General features: G+C 45.0%; 1 protein-coding gene across 1 annotated transcript in view; it reads left to right on the top strand.

Moving 5' to 3' along the window:
• The first annotated feature begins 2,762 nt into the window (after positions 1–2,762).
• Positions 2,763–23,844, top strand: part of ST6GALNAC3 (ST6 N-acetylgalactosaminide alpha-2,6-sialyltransferase 3) — a 309,423-nt gene continuing 288,341 nt past the window's right edge. Inside the window, exon 1 of the mRNA XM_039486641.1 lies at positions 2,763–2,925. Within this exon, the coding sequence (XP_039342575.1) occupies positions 2,908–2,925 (18 nt within the window). The 5' untranslated portion in view covers positions 2,763–2,907. The remainder of the gene's footprint in view (positions 2,926–23,844) is intronic.

Below are 23,844 nucleotides of genomic sequence, written 5' to 3'. Positions count from 1 at the left end.
GAGGGTCCAACCCACACCAGAGGGTTCTGGGAGATATGACTTTCCTCAGCCGAGCCTAACAAAAGAATTATTCTATTCCAGAAGCCAGTGGATGCTTGAAGGATGGAGAGGGAAATGGGCAATTAAATGTGAAAAGAATGAATGAAATACTTGTGTTGTCAGAGGATCAAAGCTTCTTTATAGAGTTACAGCCAGAAGATGTTTGTATTGTGGTCAGAAAAAGAGAAGCGGGGGAGGAGGGTCACTAGTGAGGGTACAAAAGGGCTGAGGAGTTTGCAAGAGGGAGAAGCTGCAGGGCCCATGTAGAACTGGAGCAGTCTGGCTAAGGGGTTTGAAGGTCAATGCAGATTGGTGTGCTCCTGGGGGAGACACAGAAAGGCAGCTCCGTGGTGAATGAGGGACTGTGAGCTGGAGAAGAGCAGGTGTTAGAACAGCAAAGAGCAGAATGCGATCAGGAATTGGCCCAGGACTCTCCCATCATACCAATACTCTAAGCCAGGGATCGGCAGCCTTTGGCACGTGGCCCATCAGGGAAATCTGCCGGCGGGCCGGGATGTTTGCTTACCTGCAGCGTCCGCAGGTTCGGCTGATCACAGCTCCCACTGGCCGCGGTTCGCTGCTCCAGGCCAATGGGGGCTGTGGGAAGCGGTGGCCAGGTATTCCTGAGCTGATCCCTGCTCTAAGCTATAAACCAGAGCCCTGTGAACCAAGGTGAAAGCTGAATAATGCAGCAGCCTGTTAGCTCTGTGTTATATGTAAATAGTTCAGGGTTGACTGGCTTTTTCACTCTTCTTATACAAAAAAAAAAAAAAAAAGAGAGATTCCCAAAAGGGCTGGAAAAACTAACCTGTTTTATTGGGCTCAGAATCTCCATACATGTTCTTCCACTTCCTGTATTCACAGCTGCTGGAAGTTCTGCTTTCCACACCGAACAAGCACTTTGTTGATTTTAAAAGCAAAAGGGACGTGTTGGAAGACTGTCATTGTCCTCTGACTGACTGACTTTTTACTGTAGCTTTAGCAGGCTGAAATGCAGCGTTGTGGGATTACCTGACCACCCTTCTGTTGGACACTCGGTCCTTGAATTTCAACGATTAACTGTTATTGTCAGACCCTTCCAGTAATACATTTACATGGCACTTTCTACACTTGGTTGATGTAGTTTGTGCTCTAGACAGCTTATTCTCTGTGCATATGTAACTCACACGCCTCCTGGGTGTGGTGCTCTGTCCGATCCAGTGGCACCAAGACCACTTAGAGATGAATGAGTCTGCTGTATGGCCTTAATTAAGGGGTATGTGGCTTTTAGCTCGTGCAGTAGAGGCTCATGCATTTAGCTCTACAGGTCCCAGGTTTGATTCTGCCTGCCGATGACCGGAGTCTGTCCGTGTTACACATGAGCAGGTGTTTTCCCAACCCGTTCTCAGACACAGTCCACACACTGTGTAGAGTCCAAGCTTGCTCCTTTGTTGTGGCTTGGGGTTTTATTGTCAACACGTCAACAAAGTTGAGCTTGAATCTTCTCCCAGGCTTGACTGCTCCTAAGATTCATCCTTCCAGATTGCTCAGTCCACACACTAGATCTTCTCTCCAGCTAGACATTCCCAGCTCCCTTTCATCCAGGTGAAATAATGGGCTACCTGCCTGTGTCTGCACTTACTGTTCCCCAGCAGAATCAACTCCCAGAAGGGCTTATTTCTGGTAAACATGGCAGCTTATTACAGTGTTCGACAAATGTGAGATGAGATTGGACTAAAGCTCAGGTGATGGAAGACATGGGATTTACTGATTGACGAGGAAACCAGTCAGAGGGATTTCTCAAAGGGGTGGGTTTAACAAGGAATTAGAATGGGAATGAGGCTGCTTGGGCGACAAGAACATGGAGACTGTTCCACCTGTAGAGGAATCCAGATGAAAGGTGCAAAACTGAGAGAGGGAGAAGTAAGGCAAAAATACTGGGAAGAATATAAATAGTGGGAGGAGTATTGGGGGCAGAAACAGCAAACGTGAAGGAGGGGACAATATTATGTAGAGCTTTGCATGTGAGAGAGGAGCCTGAATCTGATGTAGTAGAGGGTAGAAAAATAGCCTGTGTCCAGAAGGAGGAAGATGACTTCAGTAACAGCTTTCATTTTATTTCTCTGCAGTCCAGGTAAGCTCAAACAAATGCCAGAGACGGTTCAAAGAGCTGTCATCAGACTTACCCAAATGAAAACCATTTCCTATTCCTTTCTGTAATATATGAGTCTATAATACAAAGTGATACACACGGCACAATAGAAGGATTTCTCATGGGATATTTATGGTGGTTACTCCTGGTGAGTGGCTCATTTTTACAAGTAGTCACAGTGTTTCAGAAAAAGGCAAATTCCAGTAATATGAAGAGGGTTGAGAATGCAAACAAACATTACATAACGACCTAAAGATTTTTACTGCCCTAATAACAGAGAGATACTTTGGACTCTTCTGACATGACTGAGAGAAATATTTGCTGTTGATCCATTTAGAGGGACTAATCCGGATTCCCTGTAAATGAGCAGCTTGCTTTTCAAATGCCTCAGACATCTGCACGCTATAAAATTGCCATTTGGTATATATCATATGATAGAAAGCATCCAAGAGCTTAAAAAAATACATGCTGGAGTCATGAGTCAAATTCAGTCATGTGACTAAGGGGAGGTGCTGAGCTGGCTTCTAGCCAGTGGCAGAAGCTGATGGGTGGAACAAACAGGGCATGAAAAGACTAATAGGACTAACGGATCTTAGAATTGTGGTACCCTTATTTGGATCTTCAGGAATGTAGGCTATAGCAGTTTTGCAGCTCTACCAGCCTTTTGCCTCACACTGGAACTGTTTCTGACAAAGTAGAATCCTGCTGCTTTGTGGTAGGAAGGATAGAAAAAGAACATGGCCTGCATTTTGAAGGTAAATCTCTATCTGTTGCTTGAATGCATTGTTAAAAGGAGCCCCTTGCTGCTCTGAGGCACGAATTCAATATGTTCCTATTGCATCTTAATCTTAGCTGTCTCTTTGAGTATTGGTTTTGTTTGGCAAATGAATATGGAGAGATTCTGAAACGCACAGCTGTGTTCTGCTTCCCTGTTCTGCCATTCTTTTCCTTGTTCCCTGCATTGTCAGAACTGCAGGCTATCAGCTAGTGGAAAAGGGACTGTGTGCAGAATAATAGGAAAGCAAGAAGGGGGTGCAGGGCTCTGTCTTGTCTTAGTTGACTTTGAGCTGAAATCCTTCAGGAGCTATTGCGTTAGGGAAGCAGACTTACAATACAAAAGACAAAATCGGGGAAGCTGTTTTCTTTTCCCAACGTGCAGCACTTACTGCTTTAAAGAAAAGCTTGCAGGCTTACAAAAGCTGCACCAAGTTGCTCCTTAAGCACACTCCCCTTCTGAATTTACATAAGAGCCATATGCTGCTACATTTTAGAGCCAAATTGCACTAATTAGGGTCACTATTTTAAGGATTTTTCCCTTTATGCCAACAAATATGAACAGAAACTTATCTTGCACTAACATCTTCCTGTCGGACACCTTCTTCCCAGCTGCTTTCTTTACTAAGAGAAAAGTATTCACAAACAATATATTTTGTAGATGGGAGCATCTCTATAGTACTATAGAAGAACTGAATCAGATGGAAGGAGCTGGAAGTGCAAGCTGATAAAACCAATGAATCTGTGTTTCGTTACATTATTTTCACCAGCGGGGAATCACTATCAAAACACTTGTATTCTTTATTCCATAGTTTAAAGATAAAGAAGGGTCTGATTGACCTGCAGACCTGCCACCTTTTTCCATAGCTATATTTTAAACACATGCCCGGCACGGTTCAACCAAGTAAATAAAGCATGGCATGCAGACCTATCTGCAAATGATCCCTTATTTTCAGTTTGATTAGTCCTCAAACAAAGGACTGATATTCCAAGCTTTGGGACAGCCTGATACCGCAGCTTTCTCCAAAATAGCTGCAAAGTTGTTGAACTGCAAATACTGAATTTACAGTATTCTTCAAATAATAACAATCCTTTTTTCTCCAAGAACGACATTTGTATGATGATTTTTGATTTTCATCTGAACTTTTTTCTTAAAAACAACCCCCTTATTGTCCTTTTTCCTGCCCCAGTGCCTCTGTAAAACAGTATGTGCATGTGTCTTCGTTTGCTTTCATGCACGTGTAGCTTATTGCAGTTTTTATTAATAAATATGTTGAAAGCTGCCTCAGGTGCAGAAATCCCTGCTTGAAGTGTCCCAGTAACTAACTCCCAGGAGCAGGCAATGTTGAAACAAGTGATATGATAAATTAAGACATGGGACCTGAAATACAAGCTCTCGCAATTGGGCCTGGATTCACTAAAATAAAAAAATATATTTTGATCTTAAATGTCACCGGTAGTCATATCTGCCACCCATCCAGAATAGGATATGGATGTACACCTCTACCCCGATATAGTACTGTCCTCGGGAGCCAAAAAATCTTACTGCATTATAGGTGAAACCGCGTTATATCGAACTTGCTTTGATCTGCCGGAGTGCGCAGCCCTGCCCCCCCCAGCACTGCTTTACGCGTTATATCCGAATTCGTGTTATATCAGGTCGCGTTATATCAGGGTAGAGGTGTATATTTTAGATCACTAGCTTCACTACTATTTCTTACTACTAGGAAAGTTCTTCTGCAGAAATTTTCTCTCTGGCCTGAAATGTGAATAAGCAGGCCCCTTTGCAGGAAGAATCTAAGGTCTTTTACCTTGGGTGGCAGCATTCTTCCCCTTCTGCAGAGCCAATCTGCACACATCTGATCTCTGCAGGACCTTCCTTATTATCATATAATCCTGCTTTTCCGAAACCCTAGAGTTCCACTGGGGGTCTGATCCTTTAAATTTAAATCAATGGCTACCACAGAACGGCTAGTGCTCTCTAACAGACAACTGGTCTAATTCTTAATCTTGTTAAAAGAGGCAGGTGTGAGGATAAAAAGTGAAAGAGATATGTGGAGATTAGGATCGCAGTAAAGCAGGCATGACTTTTCCGCCAGACAAGCTTCATGAATAATCTAATTGCCTAGAAAGAGAAATAATTCATTATTCACTTCAACATACAGGTTTTTCATTCAACCTCCAAATCATAAACACTTGCTTTATCACATGGGTAGGACTTTTCAGACCTAGCATAAAAGGAAAGCAGGAGACACCATAAAGGGACTTCACAAATTGTTTTAACATGATGATGAAACTCAGAATATGTACCAAACTTGTGAGTTGCACTCAGCTATACCCCTTTCCTGAAACTACACCTGTCCTGCCCCCATTTGTACTCTGCCTGTTTGGTTTTCATGTTATATAGCTCTTTTGGCTCCATTGTAGTCAGTACCCTGACTTCTGGGGCGGTAGGTGGAGGATTGCTTGTCCTGTGGGGGTGGATTTTCAAAGAGAGCTGTATACAGGCAGAGCAGCGGACTGGGAGTCAGGATGCCTGTGTTCTAATGTTAGTATGCTGCAGATTGTGACTTTGCGCAACTAACTCACATAACTGTCTGCCTCAGTTTGTAGGAAGGCTGGAGTAACATCTGTCTCATAGGGGTGTGGAGGTTTGGTTAATGTCTGTAGAGTGCATTGGGATCCTTTGATCCAAATTACTTTATAAGCACAAAGGACAATGGTGTCTATTAGAAATAGGCTAGTTTCATATACATTAAAAAGATACCGAGTCCTCCCTTCTTACTATCCATACTATAGGAAATACCTGGAATGCTACAAATGTTGAGGATATCAAAGTGTAAATACTTCTGAGTGAGTTATCTGAGGCGAGTGGCCACCATTTTGTTATGTCTTTGTCTGTCCTGTCATATCAGTTAAGATCTGGTGGGTTGCCTCTGCTGAGGTTTTCTGAAACTTTATCTTCAAATCAGCAGTGGGGCATTCTATCTCAGTGGACACAGCTCCTCCTAGTGATCTGCCAGAGTCCATAATTGCTGAGTTGTAGGGCACAGCACAAGGGATGTTTGTTTTTTGCAGATCTCTAAATAAAATCCCATGGCAGACCCACAGTTCACTCACATGGTCTGTCTTGGACATAACCAGTTTATCTTGTGTTTAATTGTTACTGTGGATCCCACATGCCACAGCAATAAACACTGGATAAGTTTAATGGTTGCCATTTAAAAAGTCCCCTTTGTCCCTAGTGAGGTCTGAGAGACCACAGCTTCTGCTGTGTCAACTGTTGTTAAATATTGACTTTTTAATGGTCGGCCCTGTAAACAAATAAAGGAAATGACTTCAGACAAGCACCAATTTCTGCTCACTTTGAGAATGGTCATCATATGAGCCTGCCTTGTATCGGAAAGTGCTACAAGAATGACTGTACATATGTTTACTGAAGTCTATTTATATCCTGTATTGACATCAGCTGCGGAGGATGTCGAGTTGTAATATTTTAAAGCAAATGGAGCTGTAATATTTTAAAGCAAGTTAAGAAATAACTTAATGTGAACATTAGCCTTTTATATGCCTAAGAGTAGGCAGATTGGTTGAAGGGGGAGTGGGGGAATCACGGGGTATTTTTTATGGATTATGCTATTCCTCTCCCCAAACTGTCTCTTTTCATGGGAGTGTGTTTTTGTCTTCATGGTACAATTATTATTTTTAGTGCATAGGGCTGATATGGTAGAATTTGTCATAAAGCTGTATCCCAGACAGTGTGTCTAGGACCTGCTCTGGTCCTGGACAACTGTGCAGCAAAGAGCTAAATACAGAATCTTCCCCACTTATATATGATGCACATTTACAATACAGTGAATAGAGGTTATTTCATGAATGCCTTTTGATTGCTGGGTGGCGATGCTGCCCCAGTGATCGTATGTGAAATTGAGAATGAAGCTTGTCCCAAGTAAAATCCTGTAAAAGGATTTGTATTTTCTGAGGCCATCACTTCTACATAGTGCAAAGGCAGATTGTAAGTGTACATATCCCCTCACTGTACATGCAGGCAGGCTAAGCAGGTGGCCAGCTGGGATTACTGATATCCGTAGCTTTTGTTTAAAACTTCCTTTAAAAAGTCAAATTTTGCACATTTAGCCCTGGTCTATGCTATGGATTTATGTCAGTGTAACCATGTTTCTCAAGCCTGGTCTACACTAGGCGTTTAAATCGGTTTTAGGAGCGTAAAACCGATTTAACGCCACAACCGTCCACACTAGGAGGCACCTTATATCAATTTTAATGGCTCTTTAAACCGGTTTCTGTACTCCTCCCTAACGAGAGGAGTAACGCTAGTATCGGTATTACCATATCGGATTAGGGTTAGTGTGGCCGCTGATCGACGGTATTGGCCTCCGGGCGGTATCCCACAGTGCACCACTGACTGCTCTGGACAGCATTCTGAACTCGGATGCACTGGCCAGGTAGACAGGAAAAGCCCCACGAACTTTTGAAATTCATTTTCTGCTTCCCCAGCGTGGAGATCTCATCAGCACAGGTGACCACGCACAGCTCATCAGCACAGTTAACAATGCAGTCTCCTGAGAATCGTAAAAGAGCCCCAGCATGGACTGCACGGGAGGTACTGGATCTGATCGCTATCTGGGGAGAGGATTCAGTGCTAACAGAACTGCGTTCCAAAAGACGAAATGAAAAAGTATTTGAAAGAATTTCTAAGGCTATGACGGATAAAGGCCACAGCAGAGACTCAGTGCAGTGCAGAGTGAAAGTTAAGGAGCTCAGACAAGGCTACCAGAAAACCAAAGAAGCAAACGGAAGGTCCGGGGCAGGTCGAAAAACATGCCGCTTCTATGCTGAGCTGCATGCAATTTTAGGGGGCTGCGCCACAAGTACCCCACCCCTGATCGTGGATTCCGAGGTGGGGGTTGTAATCTCTGCCATGGCTGAGGATTATGCAGATGGGGAAGATGAAGATGAAGAAGAGGAGGAAGACCTAGCAGAGAGCACACAGCACTCCGTGAGCCCCAGCAGCCAGGAGCTTTTTATCACCCTGACGGAATTACCGTCCTCCCAGCCCTCATAAGCCACTATCCCAGACAATGACGCCATGGAAGGGAGCTCTGGTGAGTGTACCTTTGCAAATAGCAAACATTGTTTTTTAAGCAAGCCTTTTTTAATGATTGATTTGCCCTGAGGACTTGGGATGCATTCACAGACAGTATAGTTACTTAGAAAAGTTTAACATGTCCGGGGATTGAGAGGAAATCCTCCAGGGACATCTCGATGAAGCGCTCCTGTAGGTACTCCAGAAGCCTTTGTAGAAGGTTTCTGGGCAAGGCAGCCTTGTTCCGCCCACCATGGTAGGACACTTTACCATGCCATGCATGTAGCAAGTAATCAGGTATCATTGCGTGGCAAAGCATAGCAGCATATGGTCCCGGTGACTGCTGGCATTCAAGAAGCATCCGCTCTTTATCTTGTTCTGTTATCCTCAGCAAAGTGATATCGTTCAGGATAACCTGGTTAAAAATCAGGAATTTAAGTAAGGGGGGTGGCCATTTTTCTACTGGGTTCGTGGAATGCAGCAGCTTAAAAAAAACACTTTCCCGCACGTAGCAAAGCGGGGGAGGAGGAGTGAAATGCCGATGATCTTTTGTGTTTGGTCACGCGATCTTCCCAAGCTACCAGACACGCAGTGGGTGGGGGAGGAAGGTTGTTGATTAGCAGGAGCTAGCGTGGTATTAGCCATGCGTTGGGGGGGAGGGGTAAATCACTGAGACAGTGGCTTACCATGGCTGCATGCAAGCTGAATTCTGATGCCTGGACCTGTGTCTGTGAGATCTGTAACTCCAGAGCTGCAAGCACTCACTATTAAGATGAAAAATGCGACCTTGTAGGGAAATCACATGTGCTAGGTGAATAGTGATGTTCACTGTGAAAGAGTATAACCATTGTTCTGTAAAATGTATCTTTCTAAATATTTATCTCCGTCATGCAGCTGCAAATTTTTCAACCATCCCTCCTCCATCCCAAAGGCTAGCACAGATAAGGCGGAGGAAAAAGAAGACGCGAGATGAGATGTTCTCGGATATCATGGAAGTTACACGCAATGAAAGAGCTCATCTGAATGAGTGGAAGGACGTGGTTTCAAATTACAGGAAAGAGGCCAGTGAACGTGAGGACAGGAGGGATGAACGTGAGGACAGGAGTGACAACCGAGATGAGAGGTGGCGGCAGGAAGACCGGCAGGAAAATCAGCGGTGGCGGCAGGAAGATCAGCGGTGGCGGGATGCAACTCTGGGGCTGCTGCGTGATCAAACTGACATGCTCCGGCGTCTTGTGGAGCTTCAGGAACGGCAGCAGGATCACAGAGTGCCGCTGCAGCCCCTGTATAACAACCCTCACCATGTTCCACATCCTCCTCACCCAGACGTGTAAGAACGCGTGGGGGGAGGCTCCGTGCACCCGCCCACTCCACCCCCGTGGACAGCCCAACCAGAAGGATGTCGTTACTCTGCATTTTTTTTTAATGGCCTTCTCCATCCCTCCTATCCTCCTCCCAAACCACACCCTTACTTCTCTCCCTCTTTTTATAATGAATCAATAAAGAATTCATGCTTTTTAAATGAGAGTGACTTTATTTGCATAAGTAAGCTGTACTCGAAGGGGGAGGGGGAGTTGCTTACAGGGACTGAGTCAATCAAGGGGGTTGGGTGTTCATCAACAAACACAGCAGTCACACTGTACCCTGGCCATTGATGAAGCTCGTTTTCAAAGCTTCTCTGATGCGCACCGCTTCCTGGTGTGCTCTTCTAATCTCCCTGGTGTCTGGCTGCGCGTAATCAGCGGCCAGGTGATTTGCCTCAGCCTCCCACCCCGCCATAAAGGTCTCCCCCTTGTTCTCACAGAGATTGTGGAGCACACAGCAAGCAGCAATAACATAGGGGACATTGGTTTGGCTGAGGTCTGAGCGAGTCAGTAATGTGCGCCAGCGTGCCTTTAAACGGCCAAATGCACATTCCACCACCATTCTGCACTTGCTCAGCCTGTAATTGAACAGATCCTGACCACTGTCCAGGCTGCCTGTGTATGGCTTCATGAGCCATGGCATCAAGGGTAGGCTGGGTCCCCAGGATAACGACAGGCATTTCAACATCCCCAACTGTTATTTTCTGGTCTGGGAAGTAATTCCCTTGCTGCAGCCATTTAAACAGAGTAGTGCTTCTGAATACGCGGCGTCATGAACCCTCCTGGCCATCCCACGTGGATGTTTGTGAAACGTCCTTGTGATCTACCAGTGCTTGCAGCACCATTGAAATGTACCCCTTCCGGTTTACGTACTGGGTGCCCTGGCGCTGCGGTGCCAAGATAGGGATATGGGTTCCATCTATCGCCCCACAGTTAGGGAATCCCAGTGCAGCAAAGCCATCCACTATGGCCTGCACGTTTCCCAGAGTCACAACCTTTCGTAGCAGCAGCTTAGTGATTGCTTTGGCTACTTGCATCACAGCAGCCCCCACAGTAGATTTTCCAACTCCAAATTGATTCCCGACTGACCGGTAGCTGTCTGGCGTTGCAAGCTTCCACAGGGCTATCGCCACTCGCTTCTCTACTGTGAGGGCTGCTCTCATCTTGGTATTATGGCGTTTCAGGGCAGGGGCAAGCAAGTCACAAAGTTCCATGAAAGTGCCCTTACGCATGCGAAAGTTTCGCAGCCACTGGGAATCGTCCCACACCTGCAACACAATGCGGTCCCACCAGTCAGTGCTTGTTTCCTGGGCCCAAAATCGGCGTTCAATGGATAGAATCTGCCCCATTACCATCAGGATCTCCAAAGCGCAGGGGCCCGCGGTCTGAGAGAATTCTGTCTACGTCCTCATCACTGTCATCGCCGCGCTGCCGTATCCGCCTCCTCCTCGCCTCGGATTCAAGGTCCTGGTTCACCATAGACTGCATGAGAGTGCGCGAGGTGTTTAAAACATTCACGATTGCGGTATGGAGCTGAGCAGGGTCCATGCTTGCTGTGCTTGCTGTGCTATGGCGTCTGCACAGTTCACCAAGCAAAAAAAAGGCGCGAAACGGTTGTCTGCTGCTCAGGGAGGGAGGGGTGAGGCTGTACCCAGAACCACCCGCGACAATGATTTTTGCCCCATCAGGCACTGGGATCTCAACCCGGAAATGCCAAGGGGCGGGGGAGGCTGCAGGAACTATGGGATAGCTACGGGATAGCTACCCACAGTGCAACGCTCCAGAAATCGACGCTAGCCTCGGACCATGGACGCACACCACCGATTTAATGTGTTTAGTGTGGCCGCGCGCACTCGATTTTATAAAATCTGTTTTACAAAACCGGTTTATGCAAATTCGGAATAGTCCCGTAGTGTAGACGTACCCTCAGAGGTGTGGAAAATCTGCAACCCTGAGCGACACGGTTAAACCGACCGAACTCCTGATATAAACAGCACTGTCGATGGGTGGGCTTCTCCTGTTCACATAGCTGTGAGTAGGGTACCTATGCCGGTGGGAGAAGCTCCCACATTGGTGTAAGTAGTGTCTTCACTAAGCCCCCTACAGTGGTGCTGCTGCAGTGCAGTAAGTGTAGACAAGCTCTTAAGGATGTGCCTAGCATGTTCAAGTGCTTTGCTGGATCAGGGCCATAGCTAGGCTCTGCAACCAAGTTCTTCTATCACCACTGCCCCCTCAGTCTATTGGGTTAAACCCCCAGGCTGAATCTCCTCTTAACCTAGACTGTCAGCTCTTTGAGCCAGAACGGTCTTCTTACCATGTGTGTTCAGTGCCTAGCACAATGGGGTCTGGACCTGTTTGAGGCCTCTAGACCCTGTTGCAATATAAATAATGCTAATGTCTGCAGGCAAATGCTAAATCTGAACCTGGGACTGAAAAAACAAAGCCAAGCTCAATCTACTGAACTGCCCAACTTGGTAGAAGCTTGTTTAAACGCGGCAAGAAAGCTGACGTTCGTCCAAGGGAGTAAGTCCTGGTGTCTTTGCCATTTGGATGATAGAATACTGCCCCTCTAACTAGGGACCTGATTGTCTCTCCCATGAGAGAAACTCTGCAAGGGGAGGCTCACAGATATTTCCTCCCAAACTACTGCATTGTCTGAGGTGTGGTGGTTGTTCCCCTCCCACACCATGCAGAACAGGCCATAGGTTTGGCCCATGCACTCTCCAGCTCCTGGGGATCTGCAGGAGGTTGGGCCATCCATGTAGAAGACCTGTGAATCCATGTTGATGCTGGGTCCCTGGCATCCCCCTGGGATCCGTGTTTGTAAAGGGAGGGGATGGGGACTTCCCATAATGGAGAGGGTTCTGTGGGAAAGGCCTTACAGCCCATCCTGGCCCACCTACTGCCTGCTTCCTCCTCCATGTGGCGCTTCAGCCCATGGAGAGGACTGTGCAGTGTCCAGAGGGAAGAGAACATAGCAGGGTTGGTGGCTCCCTTCCATTTGAGCAGATCCCTCTGCACAGAGGATTCTCAGCAAGCTCTGTGGTCCCTGCAGTTTAATTTAGTGTGTAATTCTCCCCAGCTGTCTTTCCTAAAATCATGTGCAGTTTGGCAGGCTGCTGTACTTGAGTGGTGGATGAAGCCATTCCCATGAGTATATGGTTACATCTTTAGGGATGAAATGTGCTACACAAATGAAAAGGATCAGTCTTCTGAGTTTTCTGTTGTCATAGCTGCCATTTTTCACACTTGATGGGGTCAGTAAGACTCCTTTTAATTTATATATTTTTTGTAATGGAATGCATAAGGGGTGGAAGAAATTATCATGTGAGGAAAATATAGGAAGAATTTGTACCGTTCAGGAGAGTTATCAAAGAAATGTATTGCTGGAAGGGATCTAGAGAGTTCACCCAGAGGCTTTCAATTGATCCGCCTCTTACCTCTTTCTGGACATTAGAAGTGTATTCTTGATGTATAATACAGCACCCCTTTCCCCCTCTTCCTCCCACTTGTCCTTCCTGAATAAACTACATCCCTCTATACCAATATTTCAGTCATGAGATTTATCCCACCAAGTCTCTGTGATGCCAATTCTATAATAATTTAACTTATGTATGAATCTCTTTCAGTTCTTCCTGCTTATTCCGCATACTCCTTGCATTTGTTTATGGACATTTAGGTTGTTGAGCAGATTCTCATGCTGATTTCACTCTTGTTGTTCCTATGACCCTGTTGTAATTTTTCCATGCCCTCGTCCTCCTCCTCCTCCTCCTATTAAGCATAAAAAAGGTGAGTTTATCTGTGGGCTTTTCTGACCTGCCCACTTAGAACCTAGTTTAAAGCCCTTCTCACTAGGTTGGCAAGTTGGTGTTTGAGGATGTTCTTTCCCCTTCTTTGTCAGGCGGATCCCATCTCTTCCTTGCAGACCTCCTTTTCCATGGTCAAGAAAGCCAAAGCCCTCCTGTCGACACCACCTGTGCAGCCATGCATTCATCTCCAGGATGCCCTTACTCTCAACCGAGAGGATGGACAAGAACACAACTTGCGCCCCCGACCCGTTCACCCTCTCTCCCAGAACACTGTAGCCACTGCTGATCTGCTTAGAGTCATTAGTGCCCATGTGGATGAGCAGCATAGGGTAGTGGTCAGAGGGACAGATGAGCCTCTGCAACCTTTCTTAAATAAGCTATGCTGGTATAAGCTACTTTTATACCAGTAAACCTGTATCCACCCTAGGAGTTGTAATGATAGGACTGTTTTGATTCAATAATTACAGCCCTAACCAAAATAGTTACACCATCACAAAATTTACATGGAGACCAGGTATAATTATATTTAAAATGTTGATAACTATTTTGCTAGAGATCACTTCAGCAAAAGTATTTGGCAAACATGCTTATTCAGGGTAGTTGTAGAACCCTGAAAATGAAAACAATCTATTGCAGAGGTGGGCAAACTATGGCCCGTGGGCCACATCTGGCCTGCGGGACTGTCCTGCCTGGCCCCTGAGCTCCTGGCCCGGGAGGCTAGCCCTGGCCCCTCCCCTGCAGCCTCAGCTCGCTCCACCGCTGACGCAATGCTCTAGGCGGCGGGGCTGTGAGCTCCTGGGGCAGTGCAGCTGCAGAGCCCGGCCTGACCTGGTGCTCTGTGCTGCGCGGTGGCGATGGTGTGGCTGGCTCCAGCCGGGCGGCGTGGCTGTAGCACCGCCAGCGCTCCAGGCAGTGCGGTAAGGGGGCAAGGCGCCGGGGGGTTGGATAGAGGGCAGGGGAGTTCGGGGAGGTGGGCAGGGGCGGGTGTGTGAATAGGAGTCGGAGCGGTCAGAGGGCAGGGAATAGGGGGGTTGAATGGGGGCAGGGGTTCCTGGGGGGCAGTCAGGAAGGAGGGGGGTTGGATGGGCTAGTGGGGGGGAGGAATCAGGAGCAGGGGTTCTGGAGCGATCAGGGGACAGAGAGTAGGGGTGGTTGGATGGGGCAGGAGTCCCAGGGGAGAAGATAAAGGGTGGGGGCTGGGCCATGACCCCCTCCCCTAACCGGCCCTCCATACAATATACAAAGCCCAGTGTGGCCATCAGGCCAAAAAGTTTGCCCACCCCTGAGCTATTGAGTCATTTCATCCATCCCCAGGGCCCCTCTTTGAGGAGAAAGAGGGAAGTAGCAGCAAAGACAGGGAGAGACTCCAAGAACAAGCAAAGCTCAGGAGAAAGTTTTGGCCGAGTTGCAGGGCTTTTTGGTTTGTTTTGTTACCATTAAAAGCAATCCCTATTAAAAGGGGGCTAAGTTTTGCAAACTTACTCAATGCACGTGTTGTGATGCTGAGTGTGACATGGGGACAACCATGAAGAGAATCTTAGGCCGAGTCTATGTTACAGATTTATATCAGTATAACTAGGTCGCTCAGGAGTGGGAAAAATCCACATCCCTGAGAGACATAGTTATACCAACCTAAACCCCAGTGTAGACAGCGCTATCTCAGCCGGAGAGCTTCTCCCATTGACATTGCTACCCCGCCTCTTGCAGAGGTGGATTAACTACTTTAATGGCAGAAGCTCTCCCATCTGCATAGGAGCTTCTTCACTTATGTGCTACAGCAGCACACCTGCATTGGTGCAGCTGTGCCGATGCAATGTTTTTAAGTGTAGCCCTGCTAACAGTAAAATGAAGCGGGTAGCTCCTTATGACAGACACATTTTCATTGCATTAATAATGGGTGGCTGAACCCTAGAGCCTTCAACAAAAATCAAGGTGTAGACTCGGAGACTTGCCTCAAAAAGCAGTTGGAAGTAATCAGAAAAAGTTGTTTACTTCATGGGCACAGGGATCTGTGAAGAAGGGATGCAGAGTGAAATATTTATACTCCCCTTTCTTCTTTTAATGACACATTCCTTGCATGTTGATATAGTATAGGAACAGGGGTCTTGGATCTCTTCCTCTCTAAAATTCTCTTTGATACCTTACACCTATGCTATGGAAAGCCTGGCAGGTTATAGCAAAGGAATGTCCCGCTGAGTTGGTCTAAGATGAGAATTCATTCCCGGTGATTGGTGTTGAAGTCTTAATATGAAAAATCAGAAACCAAAGTTCATGTTAGTTTCTTGCCATTTCTCAACCTTTTCCTTACCAGTGGTTTTATCTCCTTCCATCTCTATGGTATATTCAGATTTAAGAGCATTTCATTACCAAAATGATGGGATAATAGAGCATCAAGAAATGACAGGGCGTGTTTTATTGGCTCATTAATGCACGCTTTAGTAGCACTGTGAAGCCACTCAAGGCATGTATTAATGGACCATTAAAACTCACACCTGGGAGTATTTTAATAATAATTGTTACATTTTTGTGATGTGTGTTACTATGAAAATGGGTGCTTTTGCTTCCTCTGTACTGCACCTTTAAACTCCTAAGAACTTTGCCTCTCTGCAGGGCTTGTTCTCAGGGCTTGTCTACACTAGGAAGTTTTGCTGTTTCAGCTACTCTGGTTTAGTTAGTGCAAAAGCCCTTTTATTGTGGTCATAGTTATACTAGTATAAAAGTGCTTAGTGATCTAGTTCATTCTGGTTCAGGAAATGAAATAAGCTATACTAGAAAAAGGTACCTTTAGGCCAGAGTAACTGCATCCAAGCTAGAGCTTACCAGTATACCTATATTATTTAAAAATCATATACCTACCCAATATAGCTATAGCTGTTCCCTTGCCTACAGTAAAGCATGCAAATGAGCTGTACGAATATTTTATATACATGTTGTCAGGGCCGGACAAGAGGGTGAGGAATGGACCTTTTTGGAGCACGAGCATGCGGAGATGTGCCCTGGACAGGTTAGCTGGATAGCATGCAGCTAACTCAAGTGGAGGGTGAGATGGCTAGGAAGTGGGGGGCCTTCGCAGGGCAAGGAGCAACATGAAGCTTCAGAGGAACATTCTCTCCAAAGGAATGCAAGAGAGGTAGAGGACGTCTTGAAACACTGCGAGAGACATGGACAGTCCCATGCACTTAGCAAGCATACCTAGATCCATCCAGTCTCACTTCTCATAGTCCAGGTGACAACAGCCAGGACCAGATTCTGAAGCACAACACATTCAGTCATGAGGAACCGTACTGACTGCCACATGGATGATCAGCAAGGCTGGAAAAGTGGAGCTTTAGATCTACAGCACTGACCTCTATCACTTCAGCTATGGAGCAACTGGCAGCAGAATGAGCTATTATCCCTTATATGGACCAGCTCCTAGAGGGAGACATGACATACTTTGCCAGTGGGTAACTATTTGTGAGACAGCAGTGGCATGTTGGTTACATGGATTCTATTTCTGGCTCTGGGCACAGAATACGGTCTAGTGGTTAGAGCAGTACTTACAGGCAGGATAGCAGAGTCCACATATTTAGCACAGTCAGAAAGGTAGCGTGGCTAAGTGGATGAGACTTGGCTCTGTCATGTTAAAAATCTGGGTTCTCCACTGCCTGAAGTGGCCCTGTGCAACCTCTAAGGGCAGCATCTGCACAGCTGCACCAATTCAGCTGCGCTGCTGTAATGCTTTAATGATGCTCTACGCTGATGGGAGAGAGCTCTCCTTTTGGCATGGTTAATCCAGCTCCCTAGGAGGCCATAGCTATGTCACTACATCACTCAGGGGTGTGGACTATGAGAACCACTGATCTCGACTAGAGAAGTGATACTAGTATAGCTATATGAAGCAACAATGCTACTGTTACCCAGGGTTTTTTCAACCCAAAGCTCTTGGTAACTTTTACTCTGTGCGAGGTGGTGTCAGGAAATAAATCAGGGGCGACAGGGCCGTCCGACCGATAGATGGCTGGCACAAACAGGACAACATAAAAGTGCTTTCACTTAAAGCTAAACTTTACTTAGTCTCAAGCACTTATACACGTCCGCAACAGGTTAGTAAAACACCCCGAACCTTTGATAATTACTGAAGCTGAGTGTGGTTTTCGAGTGGCGCAGCGGTGGGGAACACAAGATGCATCCAGAGGGAGAGTCTCCTGCCTCAAACTTTTTCCCCTTATTTATACATTAGTAATACAATGACATGTCACTTAAAGAAAAATTGTTAAGCAAGCAGTTTCAAAGGTCAAGCAAGAGGTTCCTTCTGGTCATTGATTAACCAGGTGTTTTTTTTTTCAGAGTTTGCACGTCTTGAGGTCCCTAAAATGCATGTATCAGTAATTTCAACATAATTCTTATCAGGAAGGACGTGGGGTCAAGCAGCCCTTTCTGTGGCACCCAAAATCCCCTCCCCTCCTGCCTTGGTTAAGCTAAGGCTGCTGCATGGCCAGTTTACGGCCTGCTGACATGGCTACTTTTAGCAATAAACAATAGTGGTTTCAGGCACTTTACTGGTTTGTCAAAATCTCCCCATACACTACATTACAACGATATCTAAAGAACCAGATTCTAATTGAACATTTTAAATTTAGTGTACAGTGCTACTGATGATGTCTGCTGGATTTTTGGTCTTGGATGTTGGTCCATGTAGTTCTTCAAACTTTCTCTGTTCTGGAAACATCAGTATATTTCTCTATATCTAAACTCTTTTTCTGGATCTTTGCCATCAAGAAACAGGCAGCTAATTGTTTCTTGCCTTGGTAATAGATCCCACACTCTCTCTTGTGAAACTTGAGCTTTGTGGTTGGATCTCTTTTCAATACATAAGAAATATTGATTACTAGCATTTATAACTCACTCAGATCTTGAAATGGTCATCTTAAATTCACATTACTTTAATTTATTAGATGATCTGGCCAAATAAGGCTTGAAGGAATTTTTGCTGCTAGGTTCCTAACAAAAGAAGGAAAAATGGGATTATATAGTACAGAAAGACTCATATTGATGCTTGTCAAATGCAGTAAGAATTTTAAAACTGCTCTTACCTGTCATATCTTACTGACATCAGAAGATATTTAGTGCCTGGCTACTTTATTGAAACATATTGAAGTAAATCTCTAGATCATTTCAAAGTTTGGCCATGAGAGTGGGAGCTGGTGAGCTGATATGCCATTCCCTGCACGTCTTACCTGAGACACTCTATGGGAAAGTGAGCTGCCTTTTTTTTTTTTTTAAAGGCTTTGCTTGTGTAGCTTATTATTTTGCTGCTTGGTGTATCTTGTGTCTGCGGTGTAGGTGATGCTCATGAAAAAGAGAACTCTGGAAGTTTAGCCTCGAGTGTCTGCTAGAACCAATGTTATATATGGTGATGCTTGTGAATTAACAGCAGATTTAATGTGCTTTTCCCCGTGAAATCTAGTGGTGGGTCTTATTACCATGAGCCATACACTACTTCCAATGGGAGTGACTGGCTTCAGAGTAACCATTTTGAATGCAAATTGCAAGCGTTCAAAGAGTCACATACTCTTAGTGTTTCACTTTTTACCACTAATCTTCAATTTTGAAAGTATGTTTAGTACCTAGATATTAAGTGACACCGAGGAAAAATCCTATGATGAAGAGTGACTCCCTCAAGCCTGTGTGCCCAGCGGGTCACGGATGTGAGGAAATGGAGTGCAGCTGCTATGCTGTCTTTGAAATCTTCAGGAAAATGTTTTCAGCAAAAGTGAAAAGAAAAGGAGCCTGACAGAGGGGCCTCCCTTCTGGCTTCTTTGTCTCTCTTTGTCAAGATTTACTCTCAAAAGAAAAGTCATGCCCTGTGTGAATAAATCCTATAGTATACAACTACTGATGCATCCAAATGGAAGTTACCATGACTAGCCATCTCCTGCTAATGGCACCATTAACACTTACGGCCACTGTAGCTTCGTTTATAAATTGCCTTGTGAAGCATTGCATGAAAGATGCTCTAAAGTAGTTTATTTTCATTAATGGGTTAAACTTTCCCATAAATATCTCAGTAGTGAGGAAAATAGAAAACTCATCAGCAATTTAGGTATAACCAGGGGAGGTCTTAAAAATAAAACAAATCTGAACATGGAGTTATCCAATTTCTGTAAAAATGATATATTGTGAGGAAACAGTTTGTTTTCTGATGCCAGAAGAAAATAAGTTTTGCAGTTTGTAAAACTGAACAGCAATTTCTAAGGGTCTTTGTGGACCCAACAGCCTTATAAATATGTACGCAGTATTATAGCGGTGTGGGTTCCAGGATACTAGAGAGACAAGGTGAGTGAGGTAATATCTTTTATTGGACCAACTTCTGTTGATGAGAGAGACCAGATTTTTGAGCTACGCAGAGCTCTACTTCAGGGCTTGTCTACTCACCAAAATTAAGTCGATGTATGTAAAGTCAACGTACAGCCACCTCAGTAATTAAAGCGGTGGTTCACGTAAACGCTATGCTCCTTCTGTCAGTGGCGGTGAGTGTTCTCACCAGGAGCGCTTCCACTGATGGATGTGAGGCATTGTGGGACACTGACAGCTGGAGACCTGCTGCCATGGGGCTGTCAGAGCTGGGGAAGGGGGGACCCAGCTGTGAGCCTGGCACCTGGCTGACAGCTCGGGCGATCAGCACCAGGAGAGGGCGGGGGCTATAGCTGTCAGTTCCACTCAGGGCTGACAGCCACCAGCCAATGTAAGTAATGCAGTGTCTACATGGACACTGCGTCACCAGAACTACACTGACATAAGCCCTATGCCTCTCATGGAGGAGGAGTTGTTATGTCTGTGTAGCGGGCCATTTACTTTGGCAGAAGCAGCACTGTAGTGTAGACTCTGCCATAATTAGGTTGATGTAAGCTACCTTAGGTTGACCTAACTCTGTAGTGTAGACCACGCCTCAGGTCTGGGAAAGGTACTTAATGTCCCAGCTAAATAAGATATACAGATAGTTTAGCATAAGTTGTTAGCACACGGTCTAACAGGCCATTCAATTTGTGAATATTGCTAACTAACTTAATTAACTTAGCACATGTTCTAAATTAAGTAGTTAGCAGTATTCACATATTGAATGGTCCCTTAGAACGTGTGCTAACTACTTGTGCTAAACTATCTATGGATCTTTTATTTAGCTGGGACACTAAGGGCTTGGCTACACTTACAAATTTGCAGCGCTGCAGCAGGATGTGAAAACACACCCTCTCCAGCGCTGCAAATTGTGGCGCTGCAAAGCGCCAGTGTGGTCAAAGCCCCAGCGCTGTACATTATTCCCCACAGGGAGGTGGAGTATGGACAGCGCTGGGAGAGCTTTCTCCCAGCGCTGGTGTTTTGACTACACTTAGCGCTTCAAAGCGCTGCTGCGGCAGCGCTGCCGCGGCAGCACTTTGAAGTGTAAGTGTAGCCAAAGCCTAAGTACCTTTCCCAGACCTGAAGAAGAGTTCTATGTAGCTCAAAAACTTGTCCCGCTCACCAGCAGAAGTTGGTCCAATAAAAGAGATTTCCTCATCCACCTAGTCTTCACAATGGTTATTAGCATTTTAATATGAGTGGGAGTTATGCTTTGTGCTTCAAGGGGAGACTGCAGTCCTCCTGATCCAAAAGGACGGGGAAGAACTGTTCTGCTTAAGTAGCTCTGTGATTGCTCTTTCCTCATCTTCCTTTTTCCAAATTCTAGGCACTAGGAGTAGCTCAAGGATTGCAGGCTTCATTGATTCTCCATACTAAGGCATGGGTGCTGTAATCTCACTGTTAACTGGAAACAAACTAAACATAAAGCAACACTGTATGTTTCTATAAGTAACGGATAGAGTAATATAACAACTGGCAACAGGCTCATTGTCCAGATGCTGTCATTTAGCGCACTATTCTTGAATATAAAATAGAAATTATCCTGGTGTTCAGTGGTTTTGTTTTCACACAGGAATTTAAAACATTATTTATAAACTGGGACCCAAAGGGCCAAGTTCTGCTCATTTTACTCATGGAAACAGTCCCATGGACATTAAAAGGATGGCTCATGTGTTTGTAGGGAGTGAGAGATGCCCCCAAATTATTATAAAACATATTCAGTATTAGCATGTATAAAGCGACAAAGAGTCCTGTGGCACCTTTATAGACTAACAGACGTATTGGAGCATAAACTTTTGTGGGTGAATACCCACTTCATCAGACGCCGTAGCAGGTATGTATATCTTATTTGTTTAGTAGTAGCTCTGTCTTTTATATCTTTACTATGTGTCTTTGCCATGCAACCCACAAGGGAAGGCAGTGAAATATAATAGGAGCTGCTCTTTGTCCAAAGCCACAGGAGGAAGTAATTAAGCTTAATGGAAGCTTTGTCTTTGAAGTATAATAGCAGATTCATAGTGCTGCAGCAAAACAAGTTTAAGTAACACATGTTTTGAGATGCTGGTTTATAAATACATAATTAACACCATGTTTTTAAAAATGGCTTGTTGAAACTGTCTTCTGATTCCTGAGTTCTTGTGACAATAAATACCTCAATACATCTGTTTGTTTTATGAATTTTTAACCTACTCAAATGCATCTCTGGTTCCCTGGGTCTCTAGGTTTATAATGGGTGTCACTTGCATTTCCTGATTTATTACACACTGTAGCCAGAAATGAAAAAGAAGTGCAATTCCCTTCTTTGGTTTATCCCAAACATCTGTTTCAGAGGCAGGAATTAGATCAGACTGCTCGGGCAGACGTTCTTCCAGCTCTTCTAGAAGAATCACATATCACATGATAGCAAATTCATTATCTGCGCTGATAAATCTTCACATGTAAATGGTAGCAAAATCTGCACTAATTAGTATGAAGTCAGGAAATCAAATTGCTTTAAAATGCTACTTGACAGGTGTAAAGAGGCTTTTTTGTGTGTGTACAAGAATATCAGAGATTTGAGAGGTTCCATCAGTTTTATATCAAGGACTATTAAATTAGTTCTGCTTCTGCAATAAACAGGATACTGTATGGATTTCTTTTGTGAAAGACTGAATATGAAATTCACATTAACTTTAGCATCATCTTATGAGTTTTCACAACTCACTCATACCATATTTCTCTGCAAAACTGGTTCAAACAGGAATACTTTCAGCATAAATCTGAAAGCTGTTTACCTGCTCTAAGTGCCTCCCAATGCTGCAGAATGCCAATGACTAATTCATTTCTGCCTGCACAGCAATGTTAAATATAAAAGTTGTCAAGTGTCTCGACTAATTGTTTCTGGCTATGCTACCAAAAACCTCTGCCCGGAAAGAGCTAGCAGTCTAGCATTTGGCATATTCTTTTCTTGCAAAGCCTCGCTGAATGAGAGATGCGGGCTTAAGAATCTTGACGCAGAGGAAAGGGCACAGATCAAATGATTGCCTGTCTCTGATTTGGCCTGTGAGGAATAGGTGGGTGGTCTGATATGAAAGCTGCCAATTTCCTGCCTCCACTGCAGGGAAATGGGAAAAGCAGGTGGCAGGCTCTGGAGCCACTATCATGCCCATCTGCTTATCCTCCACCCCACTCCTGCAGCCCTGGGAGTAAGAAGCTATTGCTAGTAGGGTGTGTGGATGGGAACAACATATGGTGATAGCAGCCTGTCTTGTCTGCCACTACAACGGATGGACAGAGGTACCAGAGGATGCATGGGCTCTCTTCTGTTCTGTTCAGGGTCTTTACAGCACCTACCTCTGCTGGGGAAGCACCTAATTTAGGGTGGCTATTTTGGATGAATGGGATGCGTGTCACTGCAAAATTGTGTTAGTGAGATCCCACTCTGAATATGTCCTTGGGGCTCACTTAAATATTAAACTCTCTGGATCTCACCCTCCAGGCAAGAGTTTTTTGAGACAATATGTGTATAGCCCAGACTTGTTTTATGCTGTTTGAATCAACACTGGTTAATGCATCTTAAATAGTTTTATTGTGATTATAGAATAGAAAAACAAAATCGTCCCCCATGCTGTCTAGGGTGGAACCTTTGCTTTTCTGTTTATAAATGTTGGTTGACAAGACTGACTCATGCAATTTCACTCTTTGTTCAGTTGAAGAAAATGTTGTTTCAATGGGAGGCTCAGTTGTATGACATGTGATTGCTCCAAACATTGCCTGAACACTAACAGGAAGAGTACAGGACTGTGCCCAGCAGGAGTCGATTTGCTATGGTAGCCAGCTCTGCGTGGGTATTACTGTCTCTCTAAATACCAATAATGGATTGCACCTGGGTTGAGCGTACAAGTGACTGGCCCTAAGGCAGCTTGTCATTTGGCTTAATTAAGGACAATCTTGAAAACAGGAGTTCTTTAGTTATGGTATTTTTTTAAGCTTGGTCTCTTCCTCAATAACGGTCTGGGAAAGGGAAATTTGTGTAGGCACCAAGGTTTTGCCCTCTCCAGTGGGTTTGGGAGCCATCGTTCTACCACCTCCTACTACAGAGGGGTTGATTTGTAATCTCTCATGGACTGTGCAAGATCAGATGGTCCATTGGGAACAACCAAGGCTCAGACTCTTCCAAGAGTAGAGTGTCACTTTGTGTCTCGTGTGGGGGTTTTTGTGCTTTAAAAAAAATGAAATGAAAGTTTAAAACCAAATGGGGGAGTC

Source organism: Mauremys reevesii, linkage group 8 (assembly GCF_016161935.1).
Source record: "Mauremys reevesii isolate NIE-2019 linkage group 8, ASM1616193v1, whole genome shotgun sequence".
In the NCBI taxonomy this organism is placed as follows: Eukaryota; Metazoa; Chordata; order Testudines; family Geoemydidae; genus Mauremys; species Mauremys reevesii.
Note: the sequence above shows the minus strand (reverse complement) of the source record. Positions and strands in the feature narration are given on the sequence as shown.